This window comes from Sturnus vulgaris, chromosome 2, assembly GCF_052056855.1.
Source record: "Sturnus vulgaris isolate bStuVul1 chromosome 2, bStuVul1.hap1, whole genome shotgun sequence".
NCBI lineage: Eukaryota > Metazoa > Chordata > Aves > Passeriformes > Sturnidae > Sturnus > Sturnus vulgaris.
Window position 1 is genome coordinate 81,860,993 of NC_142244.1, and position 17,562 is coordinate 81,878,554.

The window sequence follows — 17,562 nt, forward strand, 5'->3', positions numbered from 1 at the left end:
AGCAGATCTTGTGCTCTCTCTAGAGAAACTTCAGAAGCCTTTTCCCTCCCCATCTGTTATTCAAATACACCCTAATTTGTTCTGAGTGGATCTTGTTCTCAGAAGGGCAGTATTTGCCACAGAGTACCATAAACTCAAAGTTCAAAACCTCTTTGCTCCTAAGGAAAAGGCTTCTCCTGTTAGGTAACATCTCCATGCTGAAACTCATCAGGTGATGGGGCCACACACTGTGATCAAAAGATTGTCACTGCCACCAAGGTATTGAAAGCTGTCACTGGTTACTTCCTCTCAGCACTAAAGGAAAACAGGAGCAAGACCATGAGCTCTCTTGTGGAGCACAGCAGAAGTGTCCTGGCTCTCAGGCTTCTTTAAATCCATCACAATTTAAAATACAGGGAAACACACAGTGCTGCTGAGGCTCTGCACTACAGTAAAGGATGTGAACTGACAGGAGCTTTGTACCCACAGAAGCAGAGGGAGTGGTGAGGAAACTTTGCTCCAAATCCCAACCCCTGGTGGAAAATTTCCCTACTCAGTGCTGTAAAGGAGAATTTTCACTCTTTCTCTCTCTAATAAATTTGTCTGAAAGGAAGATGGAGAGAGAGACGAAAGCAGAAGGAGGAGAATAAGTGGATGGACTGCACTAGAGGTCACAGCACTGGCAAAAATTTTCCCATGCTCATGTCTCCATCTCTGGAGGTATTCAAAAACCTGATTGGACATGATCCTGTGCAATCCACTCTAAAAGACCCTGTAGGAGAGTTAGATGATCTCCAGAGATCCCTTCTAACCCCAACTGTTTTGTGATTCTATGTTCTCTGTGAGCTAAGAAAAGGAAAAACAGCTTAAAGTGCTGTGTAACAGGATAATCTCTAATTAGGTAACTGCATATAGGGGCAAGAACAATCTGCCCAGTCATTACCATGGGATATTCTGACAGAAATGGTGCCTTTTAATACGGTTATTACAGGAAATATAGGAGCAACAGCTAATTAATTATCTTGTATAAAGAGTGGTAACGATTTGCCCAGGACAAAGCAGATAAAAAGAACTAGGAAAAATATCTGAGCAGAAAAGATTCAGCTCCATTCTCTTGCTCTGAAAGCATTGGGTGTTGAAAGTGCAGATACGAGTTGAGTATGCAAAGTGCCACATTCCAGACACTCCTACTTACTAGCACTGAGACAATTGTTAATGTAAAACTGCTCACCACTAATTTAAACAAATTGCATATAATTGGTTCCTATAAACACTCCAGAAAACAGTTTCACTACCCCAGCTGCCGGTTTCAGTGTATTCTCAGTTCAAAAGGCTTAGCACGGAATTGCAGAGGGTACCACATTAAGATAAAGGAGTTTTTTGGCTTAACTGCCCTCCTAGGTAAATACCTATGAAATTAAAGCGAGAATGGGTATATTTTGTATCATTGATGGACCTTTATTTCATAATTACTAAGTATTGCAGTCTACTGGTCAGCATTTTACATACTGGCCTTTCCACCAGTGCTCTTTCAGAAGCTCTGTATACTCACCACTATATCTAACCTCAAAAGAACGAGTATTTGTAAAACTATTCTTCAAAAAGTACTGCTAAGATCTACCAATGTCATATATTTCTATACCAGCCAGATCTTTCTGCACTGGATTTAAAAAATAAAAAAAAAAAAAAAGAAAGAAAAGAAAAAACCCAAACCAACCAACCAACCAACCAAAAACTTTTTAAAAAATGGTAGCACTCTGTCAGGGATTTAGGGTACTACACATACCCCTGAGGGAGAAAACATTAGTGCCATGTACTAGGGACAAGGAGACTAGCAGGTGACTCGCTTACTAATTTGTATACTGCAATGTAGGCAGTTTGAACTTTCATTCTCTGATATTCCTTTTTTTAGAAATATTTTTCAAAAGGATTAGAACTTCCTGCCAAGTCAGCCTTTCATTTAATAAATTTGCTTTGAGGTCCTTCACTGAAGACACACTGAGACTTCTAAAATCTATTTGTGTAACCTCCAGTTTGTTCTGGTTATCACTGTTGCCTGTGCCTAATTGAGCAATGACAAAACCAAGAACTTTGGGATTCTGAGAAAAAGCTCAGTTCTCTCTAGAGGAAAACCCAAGAGAACCATGTCCACATGGAATGAAATTGTTGTTCAGCCTCAGCTGTTCATTTGCTGCTTGTTCTATTTGTTTTCTCTAGGCCTAGATTAGTTTGTTAACTAGATTTGTTAATGCCCTTGAGTGCAAACAGGGGAAGGTATGCTTGTTCTGCAAATTAGTCACTGTAAGATAAAATTACAAGAAGATGAAGCAGACTGAAGCTGATGTTGTAAGAATTATTCAAGTAATAGCAGATTAAGGACAGAACCATTTAATCTGTACAAGAAAATTTTTGTCTTCCACAGAAACAGATACCTGCCCTTAGAAAAGCCATGGAGTGGTGAATTAGCAAAAAAAGGATTTGAATATTTAAATCTAGCAAGATTTTAAAACACCCAAAGCTGTGTGCCAAGGCCAAAAAACGTCTTTTTTTTTTTCCCTGAGAGCAAAGATCATTTACTACCACAAGAACAGTCCTATGTTCTGGCCATGGAGAGAATGCTTCCTGTATCCTCCTGCAAAACACATCTTTGGAGATCTTTGATGACCTGAATATGACAGTGGAGTACTGCCATGATGCTTTCAATTAGCATGACAAAAGGGAAAAGCACTATAAATGCAGAGACACCAAAAAACTTAATTTCTCCAGCCTAGAAGTAGGACTGAAAATAAGGTACTTTCACTCTTGGAAAGAACCTCAATGCAGTTAGTTTGGCCCAAGTTGCCTTAATTGCCAAGCCATATAAGGAGTCCTAGACATGCTACATTGATGTTCTACTAACAGAAGAAACAGTTTCCAAGATACTAATACACTGAGAAGTATTTATACTTAAAGTCTTTCATTCCTCTATTGCTACGAAGACTTTACTAGCTTACAAGATTTGACTTGACTTCCAAATTCAGGGTGTTTAGAATCGTTTCAGAAATCCCAGCCTTTTCTAACAAGCTAACAGGCTGAATACAGCTCCTCACTGTGCCTTAGTTTAATGCAAAACATAGCTGTGTCCCATCATAAGAGCTTATCATAACTGCTTTTATTGTAAGCAATGAAAACATAAAAATCTCTGTTAAATGCAAAACCCTTCTTAGCCCCAGATTAAGCAGTGATACTTGGATTTTTTCAGATATTCAACTTGTAAAGGAACAGTCACTTTAAGGGATCTTCATGGCATTGATGAAAAAAAGAAGAATTTACTGCTTACATTCAATCTTTTCACATTTAGCATTAAATGCAAGAATAAACATACCCTATGCACCCTCACAGAAAAGAATCAAAATATTCCAAGTGCCACAGACTGATTTTCCCTAAAACTATTTAAACCCCCCCCACCCAACCAAAAACCAAATGCAAACTTCTTTATGCTGTCTAATTTTCATAACTTTAAGAAAAACATACAAATATTCTGGACCATATTGTCAGACTATAAGCCAGACCCTTTAAATTCACAGACTGTGACCAGATTTAGTCTGCCAACATATTTAAAGCATCAATAATCAGAAAAAAACTATTTATTTACTCATCTCCTCACAACTATATAAGGGAAGAGAGCAACCGGTGGCCATGTAGGGAGAAATACATATATGTTAATTAAAGGAAGATCAAGAAGTACATGCAGCAACAATTCAGGTTGATGCTCATGTAGCTCAGAAAATACAAAGTGGGTGTGAAGTAAAACAACAGGTTACTGAGATGACTGATGGTGCTGACAAGTTTTGTTGCACATGCTCACACAAATGAAGGGATGATCCCAAATAAGGTCAGTGAGAAGGAAGGGAAGTACAAGACAGCGAAGCAGAAGAAAAAAGAGATTTTATTCAGAAACAGAAGAAATCTCCTGTCCTTCATCTCTTCCTTACCCTGGAACTCCTTCTTGTGAAAGAGAGGAAAAAGAGGAGATATGTTCCTTTCCCCAGCAAGACTGAGCTTTCCTTCCTGTCTGGTTCATCCTCCTCAGAAACTCCTTATGATTCATTCCCTGCAGACTCAGGTCTCTGCTGCTCAGCTGCCAGACTTGCTCAGAAGCAGGTATACTCTGCTCTCCTTCCTCCTCCAACCAAGGGCCCAGAGGAAGCCCCTTTCTAGGTCCTCCTTCCTCAAAAGAGGAAGCTGGGTTTCATCCACGTTATTGAAGCCCGTATAACCCTCTAGCTGGCTCACGATGGTGCTATGCTGTTATTAGTCCAGGTACAGTTCCTGTCTGAAGCTGGGGACACAAGTAAACCACCCTACAAGCAGACCTTGCCTTAGCTTTCCTTACTGGGAGTGAAAGGCTTTTTCTGATTCTCTTTGGCTGTTTTCAGATTGTTAAATTAAAGAAGTGCTAGAGCCCTCGTCATCCACATCCTTCCTTAAGACCCAGGCACCACCTCAGAGAGCAAGCTGCAAGCTAATGTGCTAGGGAGGGTGGTTACTGTAAGTAGCATGGACATGAGCCAGCCAGAGCCATTTGGACTTGGATCAATCCCTGGCCCTTTTTAATTAAGCAATATAAATTCAGTCTTATGTTCCTGAACAACTAGGAGGAGTTTAAGGTGGGAGAATGATATCAATGCCAAACTGAAGGTGGACAGTTCTTACTCACAATTCTGATTTGCCATCTGTTGATGAGAAGAAGAGACTGGCTTTCCCTTTGAAGTTACTTGAAGATCTCCAGTGTAGGCTTCTTGAAGCAGATTTGAGGTCATCTACAAGGACTGAGTGGCACCCAACATTCTCGACCTGTTTGTGAACTGAATAAACTACTGGAAGAACAATGCAAATTAATACTGAACCTATAGCACCTTCTTCTATAGTTTGTACCGACCAGGACGTGGTGTCTTGCACAAAGATTTACACAGTTTAAGATCCATGGAAGTACACATTCTGCATTTCAAAAGTTGTGCTGTAAAACAGTTTGGAGGGGGATAAAACATTTCCTCTCCCCAGCAGTTGCTGTGGCAACTACACAAGCTGTTTGAGTTTAGCTGGAGGGCCACCCTGAGGAGCCACCCCCTGTGCCATCATCTCTCCTGCAGGTGAGCCTGCAGGTGTTAGCCCAGGCAGCTGCAGCACACACAGGACTCCACACACCCATGCAGCTCCAGAGCTTCAAGGGCTGCCAGACAGGAGGCTCTCAGGGCATCCACATGACAGCAGGAAGGCAGAGGAGGCCCTGGACACTCGGCCTAAGGTCACCCTGGAGGCCACCTTTTCAGGGCTGAGCAGTGACAGCTGGTAAACTCACAGGAGCATGGGAGCACCTTCATTTATAACGGCAAAGCAATGTTTACAAGGATATCTCACCTTTAGCAAGATAGCTATAAATGGAATAAATTGAGAGAAGCTAGACTCCCAAATAGAACTCTCTTATATGTCCTTGGAAAGAAACACTTCTAGAAATAGATGGTTTTTCATGAAAATGTCCTTAAATTTCAGACCTATTTGCTCTTCAATTGATAAATAGCTTCAACAATTTCTAAATTCTGCTTGCCTGTAGGACTCTCTATCACTAACCTGTCTAAATGACTACAGACTCCTTTAATCCCTTTATTATTTACTTTAGAATTTCTTTTGTCATTCTGGTTTTTCATCTCCCTCTGAGAATAAGTGGGAGAGAGAGCATCCCACACTATTCATGTATCATCCACATAGCCCCGGATAAAAACTCACCTAATGTGCTAACATCACATTCTGACTTACTTTTGTTCGAACTTCAGCAAGTTCCACCCCCAAATTCTTAACCTACATGTATGACTACAAGGGCTTAGTATTTATCTTCTCCTCATCTTCTGTCTTAAATCTATTAGCAGGTGGTTTTTTTTGGCAGCCAACCAAGACCATGATTACTCCAGACAGCCACTGAAATCCAAGGAAAAGGAGCTCCAGAAAACATAACAAACCCTTGTTTTGCTGTTACTCCTGATACTTTTTTTAAAACATTTTAACCCAGACTGCACAATGTACAGCTTATTTCTGCTTTAGTTATAAGGTCCAAAACTTCAACCTCCACTGTCATTCGATGGCAGCTACTACAACTGGAATAAAATCATTCTCATCCAGCATCTGAGAGAAACTTAGTAACCCTACAGTTAAAATTACCATAATATTCACCTTCATTTACTTATGTTCAATTTTTTTTTTCTCATAGTGCTTAAAGACTTTTATTTTTTAATGAGAGCACCCTATTTATGTAACTATCTTGAGGAGCCCCTTAGAAAGTGTTTTCATTAATGGTGTATGGAAATGGTCAAAATCAACATCCATGATGTTGAAGTGCTGAGAAACCCAATGTCTTCAAAGACATGCTTTCACAGAAAACTTTCAGTCAGGAGAGAATATCTTACTGTGGCACACAAATCACTGGATTCATCTCCACTTCATGTCAGTTATGCTTCAGACACATCATTTCATATAAACTGCAAAGACGAATCAAAATGATGAAAGACACTAGAACAGAAAATGACAATTTGACAATTCCTCTATTCCCACTTCTTTGGGGCAAATTTCTCCTACCATGAGTAAACTTATTTTAACCAGATATGTAAACATAGGAAACTACAACCGTTTTTTTCTCTTATGTTTTCACCATTCTACAAACGTTATCTGAGTTTAAAGTCTAGTTTGAAAACAAAAATAAGGTCACCTTCAAAAAATGTGTTTTTTCCATGTAAACACTACATAATGACTTATTTGCTGTAAAATAATCCCATACTGCTTTCAAATACCCTGTTCCATGGAAGATACCATGCTCCAAGTTTCAAACATAAGAGAACTCATCTCTTCCATATTTCAAAACTTGTGCATATGGCCAGAGCTCAACAGTTCAGAACACAGGGTTTGGTAGTCCCTGCCTCTGCTGCTAATGTCCCTGGTCAGCAGAAACCCTGGAGCACGTTGCACTGAAGTGGCATGTTACAATCCTCTCATACAATAATGTCTCTAAACTAGGCTATCAAAAGTGAGCTCAAAGGTGAACAAGGTGAATCACAGGTGAGCAAGATCCAAACCACAGGTTTGCTCTGTCTGTACCCTGCTGAGGATGTGGACATATGGGGCATGCCTTGCATCCACGCAGGCTTTGCAGTTCTCTGGGATCTCTTGTGCAGGGTGCCCTGGCCACAAGCTTCTAAGCGAAGAGACAAAGCCAGGACCTGGAACCAACTCCCTACCGACGCAAATAAGAAATGCTCAGCAATAATATTCAGCAAATTTCCCTGAATGCTGAGGAGTCCTGCTTTAACAGCAGAATCTCACATGAACTATTTTATCCTCAAGCAACTATTATCCTCAAATGATCCTCAAAACAAATGAAAAGGATAACATTTGTTCTTAGGTTTTCTAAATCCTCTTGCTGATTTTACTGTCTTTTCCTAATCAATCATAGTTGCTTTACAGTCTCTGCATTTCTTTACTTCTGCTCTTGTTCTGCTACAGTAAATTAGCAGCAAGTGGGAAAACAACAATGCACACAGCTCGCGCCCAATAAAAAAAAAAGAAGGCTAGACCATCAGCCTACCCTTCACCCATCCTAAATACTTATTATATCATTAATAAAATAAGCCTGTGCAGTTGTTCTCATGATCGCTAGCTAATTATTCAAAGTGTGGAGAGAACTTAAAAATATCTGAAAGAAATACAATTAAGGGCTAATTTTCTTCAAAGACCTTATCCAAAGTAAAAAGGTGAGATGCTTGCACAAGGAGAAGGTGAAAAAATGCAGAGATGTGAGAGGCTATAATGGAGATGACAGAGTTTGAGATGGATCAAGGTCATATTCATAGAGATAATAAATGTCTGAGTAAAGCCGGGAGACTAGCAAATGTTGCTTATGAAACTCTGTGTAACCAGATTTTTTGAGGCAGAAAGTCTCCACATGGGGACAAATACCAAAAAAAGGGGATTTAAAAAGCAAGTGGCTAGGAAGAACTCTCTCTGGGGTGCAAAGCTTTACAAATTTTAATTCACCTGTTAATGCTACTTTAAAATATGGATTTTAGTGAAAGAGTCCAAGCCACAAAATTGCTCCTGGGTACTAGACATTTAAAGGTAGTTCACATCTGAGATCTTGGGTTGATCTCCTAGTGGGATAATCTGCCTACATCACATTTACGTTCAGTTTCTCAGGAACTATTAGCTGTCTGGGTTTGACTATCAATTTCCAGTTCCAAGAAAATCAGAACTGTAAAGTGGCTCTTTGTGTCATTAGTACTACAAATTAATAGGGACTACCATTAATTTAATCCTCATTAGGATATTCCTAATAGGTTTCTCTGGAAGATACTACTGTATTAATGATTTAACTGATTTTTTAAAGCATTTCCCTGATCTATAGTTTTTCCACATCTTTTCCCACAACTTTTTTTTTCCATGCATTTTCCACTAAGTTTTGCACTGGTAGTCCCTCTTCATCTCATTCAATGTCAATAAATGTACTTATACAGCAAAGAGTGATATGTGTAGAAACTATTAAGCAGTAGTAATGCTCCACAGTACACTTTAATGAGAAGCATGAACTGGGAACTGTTTAATCTGGACATTTTGTTTGATTGTAGTGGGACATGCTTAGAAATACATTTACTGAAGGAGTAACAAGTCTGGCAAACTTGCCTTCTTTAAATTAACATTTTCATCTCAAACTTCATTAAAGGGCAATGAAATTCCTGTATATTTCCTTTGCTAGCATTGGTGAGAAGCAAGAGATTTATATGTAAACAGAAGTCTGCTTTTATAAGCAAGCTGTCTCTCCTGTTCAAACCACTCAACAATGGTACGAAATTCTAGTTTTCTGTCACACTAGAGCTTAATTCTTTAAAAGCTTCTAGAGAGTAATATTCCACTTCTTCCCTCAAGAGAAAAGGCATTGTGAAAACATGCCCTTTTCAGGAGATACTTCCTTATCCCATAGGCCTAGAAAATCCATAGAAATTAACTTCTTTAGCTGGACGAAAGCAGCACATGCAAAGGGACGTGTCAGTCGCTGCCTCATTTTTGTCCTCCTAAGCCAAAGATATCCTATACCCTCAGCAAAGGCAAGTTATACTGCACAGGAACCAAGATGATAGCAATGTCCAGGATTTCAGGACAGTTCAAGGAAGGAGAAGGCACCATGAAAGAAGTTTTGTTCGCCTGAAAAGCTCTCCATAATCAGTAATCACAAGCATGGGGCAGGAATAGCAGTGTTAGCCTCTGTTTTTCAACAGAAGAACCAAGGAGTGCCCACAGAGAGTGCAAACCCCTCCACATCCTTTCCACACAGCACATGGTTACGTAGAGCTCACGGCCATGCAAAGTTTTTTGATGCCCAAAATAGAAATACTGTTTGATAACTGAAGTTGCATAGCTCTTTCAGGAGCTACTATGCACAGTGACCTGAATACAAGCTCCAACTTCACAGTCCAGTGACAGCTGAAAACTGAGAGGACAGATTAGGGGAAAGATGAAACCCAAAGATTTGCCCATGTCTTGCATTTTTTCTTACTCCACCTAATGCCCAGAGATGGAGACAAGAAATGCTCATGCACATTCTGTATCCTCACTATGTTCTTATCTTTCCAGATGACAAAGCCATGCACAAAAAAACATGGATGACACAATGAATTTCAGTGAAAAGCAAAGTCTATTCCTCTCTCAGCTCAGTAAAATACAGGCTTTTCAGGCATCTCCTTAGAACAACATTTTTCATAGAGGATTACAGTTTATTTGTATCACTGTCCATGAACAAAAGCCAAAAAAATTCCAATGGAATTAAAATGTTTAACCTTGGTTTGATCCTACTGTCTGATAGGACCAGGTTAATTTTAGTGCCACAAAAAGATTAAGCAAAGTAATTTCTAAGACAGTGCCTACTGTATGCAAGTGCTAAAGTTGTTCAGTGCAATTCCTCATGCTGTTTCCAGTTAGAAGTCAAATAAGCAGGTGTCAGATTGAAAAGACAAAATACAGACATTATATTAGACTATCAATTTCTGCCAGCAACTGTGTGCTACCTATTGTCATTTGACCCACACAACCATTCAATATTAACTCAAAAACTATTAAATTGTTGATTATGTTCACCACAGTATGGTACCTAAACTAGTCATTGAATTCTACTGCAGAAAGTATTATTAATTTGGCTTGTGCATTGAATATTACTACAGATATTATTATTCTGACTTCTCAATCCAGCTTCATCAGCAACTGTTTACTTTCCTTGCTACTATTTAATGCGAATGCTTCTAAAAAGCATACACTACAAATACGCCAAACCTGCATTAAATGCCATTAAATGCCTTTCACTTAATGATTTTTGAGGTTTTGACATCAAAAAGTTCTTCTTCAGAGTCAGTGTGTTTTGGATAACAACTTTGTTAATTATTTACACGCTACTTATCTTTGCTGCAGAGTATATTAAAAAGAATACATTGCTTACATTTTGCTTGCTGTGTGTTCAGTCTGTCATGGTACCAAACACCATCAGTTCCCTTTGCAATTATTATTTCCAGTACTTCTGGGTGGATCTCCTATAAGGATCCACTTCAAGAACACAGTAAGTATTTCTTTTAATAGTCAGTCAGAAGATGAATATACTCTTTTAAGCACTTCAGTATATGGTCTCCAATGAAAAGATTTTCTTCCCAGCTTAATTTGCTGCGACAATAGAAGCAGACTCTGTGCAAGAAGGGGGGTCTTTCTGTACTAAACTTGGGTGCAGTCCGACAAAGTTTATTTCCAGGTAAACTGTTCTACTGTATACACATACACACTCTTTCTGTACAGTGGCAAGTCGCTCTTGGACACATTAATTGTACATCAAGCCTCGTGCTACATCTCAGCAATTTTTTTCACAACAGAGATTGTAAAGTTTTATGATCATTCAATGTTTTGTTACTCAGTGAGTTGTTCAGTAAACTAGTAATTTATCTTTGAAAAGCTATCATTCACTGAAATGAGAAAAACAAACAAAAGGGCCAACAGCACACTTGTGCAATGTTGCTTGCAATTCCTAGCAAGCAGGAAGGGAAGGCATAGGTAACTAATGGTGTGCCCAAAATCACAAAAGCCATCTAAACCAGAACTAGGTATATAAACAAATCACTGCTCCCCAAGTAACAAGATCATCCTTGACTGAGTGAAGCATGCTCCAGGAGGACTCACTGTTTAGAGGCACGTTTGGAAAACATCTGTAAACATTCAGTTTAATTTGCACACAACCACTTCATTTATCCATCTGCAACCTAGACTCAAGAGTATTTTATCCTAAATGTTGACTCTTCCTACGAAAACCTCAATAGTGACCCCACCAGCTAAAAAATGCACTCTCAGAGTCAGTGTAAGTGCCCAATTCCCATTTCTTTAGATTTATGAAGTCCTTTTGAAAAACTGGTTTCCAATTTCAAGCAGCTCTCTCATCTCCAGATTATATTTTTACAAGCATTTACTGGGCAGAAAATCTTTACAAAGGGACAAATTCTGAACATCGAAATCACTAAATCACTCCTTTTGTAGATTTGAAATCAATAGGAATTTTAGCTTAAAATTAATATATTTAATATAATCAGAGAAGATTAAGTAGAATAAACATCAAGCTCAAACAAAAAATGCATACACATAAATATTTAAACTAATGATATCTGTAAATACATTTTTTGTATTTTCCTCAAGCCTAAGTCATCCTTTTTATATTTGAATTCATTTACAAATCGCCTGTCATTAGCAGACATTGAACTAGGTGCAAATATTTTATTACGGTAGGGAGATGCATGAGCAGGCATAAATTTCACCCCTTAATAAGTAGAGTATGCAATTTAATTTGATCAAGAATAATTAAATTTGTATAAATTCAGGAAATGTATTCCATAGAGGATAAAACTTCAATAGGTGAAATACATGTAAATAGGCAGTTTTATATTTGAGCAAGAGAAAGAGACCGTCCCTCAATTCCCATTACAGGAATTACGGTATTTAAGCAGTCAGAGCTGCTTTTTGGACCTACACGAAAGAAACTTCAAGGACCTGATCCCACAGGTCTTACTGTCTTTGTGGTTTGGTGGGAGGTTTGTTTCCTATGAGTAAGGAAGACAGTGGGGAGGCCGAATTTTTTCAGAATTCAGCTAAAGACACATACCTACGATATACATTTTATGGGCAGGACACAAGCTTCCATTTCAAACAGATCCTCACACAGCTGTGCTTAGAAACTTTTTCAAAATTATTAGCAACCAGGAATTACCAGCCAAGCTACTTTATGGAGTAGGAAATTAACATGGGACTATGCAGAGATTCCAGTTCAGCCACAGCCTAGATTTCAGATGTATTGCTTTTCAAATAGGTTTTGCATTTGAAATTGATGTGAGATTGATACTAATTTCCTAAACTATATCCTCCATCAGTAATATATTTATAGTAATGCCAATTGCCATCTACTGTTCTGTCAACATCCCTGACTGTGCTGAAGAGATGCTTCTCCTTGGAAGTGAATGGAGAGGAAACCTGATCCATCTGTCTGTTGGGTTGCCACAAGAGTGGCACAGGAGTGAAATATGATAGCAATTCCCGCTGTGGGGGTATCTAGTACTCCAGCCAACACACTTCCCATGGGCACCCAAACAGCTATCATTTGGTAAAAAAATCTATTAACTTGCTGGACTTGCTTCAAAAAGCAACCAGAGATAATCTCCTTTCCCACTTCTCCTCAGGCCTCAAATTCTCCCCATGACTTTGCCATTCCCTAGCTGAAGATACCCAGTTTGGAGGCTGGGGATGGTGGTGGGAAAGCCAGGAGAGCAGTATCTCATTATAACAAGTCCTGTTTTTCTGACTTATGATTTGGAGCAGCTTTTAACTATTTGTGAGAAATATTCTCTTTGGTCTTGCACTTTTTAAAGTCTTCTCTGTGTGTATGACAAGCAGGAAGGGCAGAGTTAAATAGAAATAATTACGAAAGCAAGTGAGGCCCAGGGAACCTGACACATGGCAAACATTTTCACAGACAGATAGGACACTGCAGATATATGGGGCTTCACTGATTTTAGTACCCTTAAACTCAGGAACACTCAAAAAAATTCAGAAGCCGAAAACACAGCCACATCTGTGATTCCCAAAGTTTTTCTCCTTATGAAGAAATATAAAGAGGTAAATAATTGCAGCAATCAAACGCAGCTCCTCTATCGAGGACATCAAATTTGAAACCAAGGGGTTTCAGCCAACCAAAAAAACCAAATCCTCCTGATGCAACCCTGCCAGAGACTGACACACAGCCCTTCGGAGTGCCCATCCCTCCCTGCCGCACTTGCCCCGTCTCTGGAGCTCCGATCGGTGCCGGTTAGCGGTGCTGGCGGGGCGAGACCCCGGGCAGGGCAGGGGAGCCCGGGAGGGGGTCCGCACATGGAGCGGGGGCTGCAGCCAGCGGTGAGCAGGAAACGCAAAGCACATTTGGAAAGGAGCCACCCAGTCCCGTTTCTGGAAACAGACCAGTTCTCGGAAGGGACAAAAAAAGTGCAGCAGGCCGAAAATAACTAAATAAACTGCAATTACAGCCAGCGTTAGCTGCCGAACCTGCTGGATTTTCTGCACGGTTGGACCAGCGGCAGATGCTCGCTCATTTGATGCCTTTTGTGACTGAAAAGCCCGGTGGCTCCCGAAAAGTTTGGCGGGCACAGGGGGCCGGGGGCGGTAGCGGGCCCGTGCCGCAGCGGGGATGGGGGTCTGCGAGTGCCGCAGAGGGGCAGCCCCACGGCCCGGGGCACCAGGCGAGCACGGGCATCCGGCTCCCTGCGCTCCCGCGGGCCAGCCCAGCCTGAATGGCGATGATCTGCCGCCAGAGCAACAGCGCCTGTGACCGAGCTACCAGCTAATCCGGCCAAGCGGATTATTAGCCTCCTCAGACAGATAGCCGCAGTTCGGCGCTCCCGGAACGGAGCGCCAGGACGGAGCGTGCGGCTGGCTGGGCTCGGCGTCCTGCCTGCTCTGACGGGATCAAGTGGGAGCGGAGCAGAGCAGCGCAGACCGTGCGGGCGGGCAGCGAGACGCGGACCTGGCCGGAGGGCGAGCACCCTCCAGGGCCCGCTCCTCGCCCCCAGCCCGCTCCCTTCCCCCTGCCCACCTCGCTTGCTTTCACCTGCTCCCCCTACTCCTTCAGAAGAGGGGTCAGCCCTCCTCGGGCCAGTCCAGCCCTTCGCACGCAGGGTGTACTGCCGCTCCTGCCACCCAAATCCACTCGTCCCATGCAGAGGGAGTAGGTAAGTGCGGCAAACTCCCCGGGGAGGTGGAAAGCTGTGCTGCGGTTGCCTGGCACTCCGAGGGACACAACTCGGCTTCAGGCGCCGATGTCTTGACAGCTTGCCCTCCGCAAGGAAAGAACACAAATCTTTAGCGGTGGACCAGGATGTGTATGTGCGGAGGGGTATATGCCTCACCCCCCGATATGCAAACTGAAAGGCCTAGAAACCACCAGCCCTCTTCCTCACCCTGCCGCTCCCCCTCCAAATCCCTTCCTCAGGAGCATCTCCTCTTGCCCAGAGCACCACGGCCCTGGAGCCGGCCCCCCCAGGGCTGGGGAGCGCCGGCAGCGGGCAGGGCAGGCAGGGCCACGCCGCCGCTCTGCTCTCTCCCCGCGGTCACGGCCCCGTGCGCGGCCGGGCAGGCGGAGAGGGGAGAGGGGCATCCCCGAGGGCTGCCACAAGGTGGTCGGCCGATCTGACCCTGTCTGGCCCATCCCGCCCGGGAGGGCACAGGGCTGTGAAGTGGCCCCCGGCTGGCTGCAGTGCTAAGGGACGAGTAAAGCGAAGGGCACTTTGCGGGAGGCTGAGCGCAGCCTCCGGCGGGGCATTTCAGCCTCTTTGGTATGCTAAGTGGCTGCTTTTCACTGCTGCGGCAGCGGCGGGGGAAAGGGGCGAGACGAGCTGGCAAACGGAAGCCGGGGGCGGGGAAGGGTAAATCCGCCGAGGTGCCCACCTCGACTCTGCACCGGACCTGGGCTGAGCAAAGCTGCAGCCGGCACCCTGGCTGCCTTTAAGGAGAGGGGTGCGGGCTGCCAGGGCTGCTGCTTGTTGATGTTGGGGTGTCAGGCAACAGAGAGCCTATGATCTACTACACTGCAGTGCCAGCGTCAGGAGCCTCCTGCTCGGGAGCTGCCACTGCAGGGCAGGCGGCACACACACACACACGAGCGCGCACACACGGCATCCCTCCCCTCGCAGCCCGGGCTCCGGCGGTTCTCGCCTCCCCAGGCACGCAAGTGCTTGCAGACAGCGTGCCGGCCGGGGCGAGCGAGCAAGGCGTCGCGGGGGACCAGAGGCCGGCGGGAAGGGCCGGTATTTCCCCAGAAAAGCTCCCGGCTCCCCCGCCCGCCCAGCATCCCTTCTCGAGCACCTTGCTCGCCAAGCCGCGGGCTTGGCCGCACGGACGCCCCGAGCAAGAGGGATGCAACAGCAGCAGCGTGACCCCCAGGGACCAGGCGGCCCAGAGCACCTGCATTTGCATTTCTTATGTAATGTACTGCAAGTTTCCCCCTCGGAGCCGAGCTGAACCGAAGCGCATGATCCCGGCTGCCAGGCAGACATAGGGACGGACGCAGAGACACCGGTGTGTGGCACAGAGGGGTCATCCCGGCAGCGAGAGGCGGAGGAGCGGCACAGCCAACCCGGCGGTGCTGCTGCTGCCACTCGGCGTAGCTGGCTGAGTTGCTGTCTGGGCACAAGCCCCAAGAAAGTGTCCATCCCCTTTCCTCACCACCCTCCACAGTCCCGGCCTAGAATGCCGGGGGTGAGTGATAACGGGGAGCCCCCAGGCCGGGAGAGGGGGGTGTCTGGCTTGACTTTAGAAAGCCGAGCGAGGCGGTGGGTGGGTGTGTGTGCGTGTGGGGTGACACACTGCAAGCTATTCAGAAAGTGCTGTGCAGGACCCGAGCCCCGGCACACTCACCCACCGCAGGCAGGGCCGGCTAACACCAGCACAGGAGAGCCAGTCTCCTCTTCCCAAAACTGACTGGGGGGCTTGCATCGGGATCGGGACTGGGGGGGCTCCACCGCCTTCCCCTCAAGAAGGGTAGTGATATAAAAGTTTCCTCTTTGGAAATAGCACATAGGAACTAGGAGATGCCGGCTGGGCGAGGGTCGCCTTTGATTTTATTTTTTTACCCCTTTTCGGTGGTGACAGGGACTGAAGCTAATACAAACCGCTCCTTGCTTATTCATACACGTATGCACATGCATGTCCGTGCTGGCCTCGATATATCCCCCCTTCTCCCCTCAGCAGGATTGCAGATCTACCTCGTCGAGCAACAGACAGGGTAGCATTAAAGAAAAACAACGCATTGCAATGGATTGCTTACCAGTTGGGTTCTTGTTTTTCTTAAGACTCTTGCCACAAAGACACTGCAGCATATGCGATCCTTTGCTGAAAATGTTCCAAAGAAACCACATTGATTTGGGCGAAAAGCAATCCAGCAGCTTATACACCCTGAGAAAGAAGAGATCCTTGTGGTTGCATAATAATAAATTGAGATCAGTTCTCCTGAAGAGGGGCACCAGTTTTATCATAGAAAAAGCGATTATATTCCGATCTTCTCCCAGTTTTTTTTCCTCACGTGGTATATTTCTTTGAGACTTTTCAACGGATGCTTTTTTTTCAGCCAGGCTGAACGGTTGTTCTCCCTAGACCAACACTGGATTATAACCAAAAGCGTGGAGAGCAAATATAAGAAATCCCTTTTTTCAGCGTGAAGCCAAACGAAAAGTAAGGTAGTGAAATCCCAGCCGAGGCCAAAACCTCATCGGAGACACCGGCAAAACGCGGAAGAAAGATCCCCAGAGAGAAAACCATAGCCTGGTACTTGACTGCTAGGAGGATGGGTGGATCTGCAGAACAAAAGCCACGGCAGGATCCATCCTACTGAACGACTGCCATTGTGCAGCCCCGCGGCGGGAGAGCGCACCGCCAGCACCCGGCGAAGCCCGGCTGAGGCGCAGAGAGCGCTGCCGGCCGCGGGCGCGGACCCCGCCCGCAGCCCCCGCCGATGCCCCGCAGCCCCCGCCGCCGCCCCGCGACGCCGCCCGCCCTCGCCCGCGCGGGCCGCTCGCCTCCGGCCCCGGCTGCCGCTGCGCCCGCTCCGCCGCGCAGGAGGCAGCACCCCCGCCCCGCGCCGCCCGCCGCAGCCTCGGCGCCCAGTCGCCGGCGGGCGCCGGGGGAGGAGGAGCCGCCGAGCCCCGCCGGCCCCGATCGCCGTCACGTAGCCACGTGCGGCCCGGCCCGGCCCGGCCCGGCACCGCCCGCGGGCAGGACGGGCGGGCTGCCCCGGGGCTGGGGGCCGAGCGCGCACCCCGGCGCCCCGCACCCCAAGTGCCCTGGCCCCTGAAATCTGTCCCTCCCCCGAGGGTGGCTGGTGCCCGTCTCGGCCATGCCGTGGTCTCAAGGGTCAGGAATGACCAACGCACTCGCGAACTGAATAAATCAGCCCGAGAGGGATGTTTCTTTCTGCAACCTGCTGGCATCAGACCTAGAGAGTGT

General features: G+C 45.0%; 1 protein-coding gene across 3 annotated transcripts in view; it reads right to left on the reverse strand.

The window, feature by feature from the left end:
• Window positions 1-17,014, reverse strand: part of FGF14 (fibroblast growth factor 14) — a 382,190-nt gene extending 365,176 nt beyond the window's left edge. Inside the window, exon 1 of one of the 3 annotated variants that reach the window (XM_088159883.1) lies at window positions 16,388-17,014. In XM_088159883.1, the coding sequence (XP_088016009.1) occupies window positions 16,388-16,595 (208 nt within the window). In that variant the 5' untranslated portion in view covers window positions 16,596-17,014. The remainder of the gene's footprint in view (window positions 1-16,387) is intronic. The other 2 variants (XM_014873350.2, XM_088159884.1) reach the window with 2 other exon arrangements.
• Window positions 17,015-17,562: the final 548 nt, after the last annotated feature.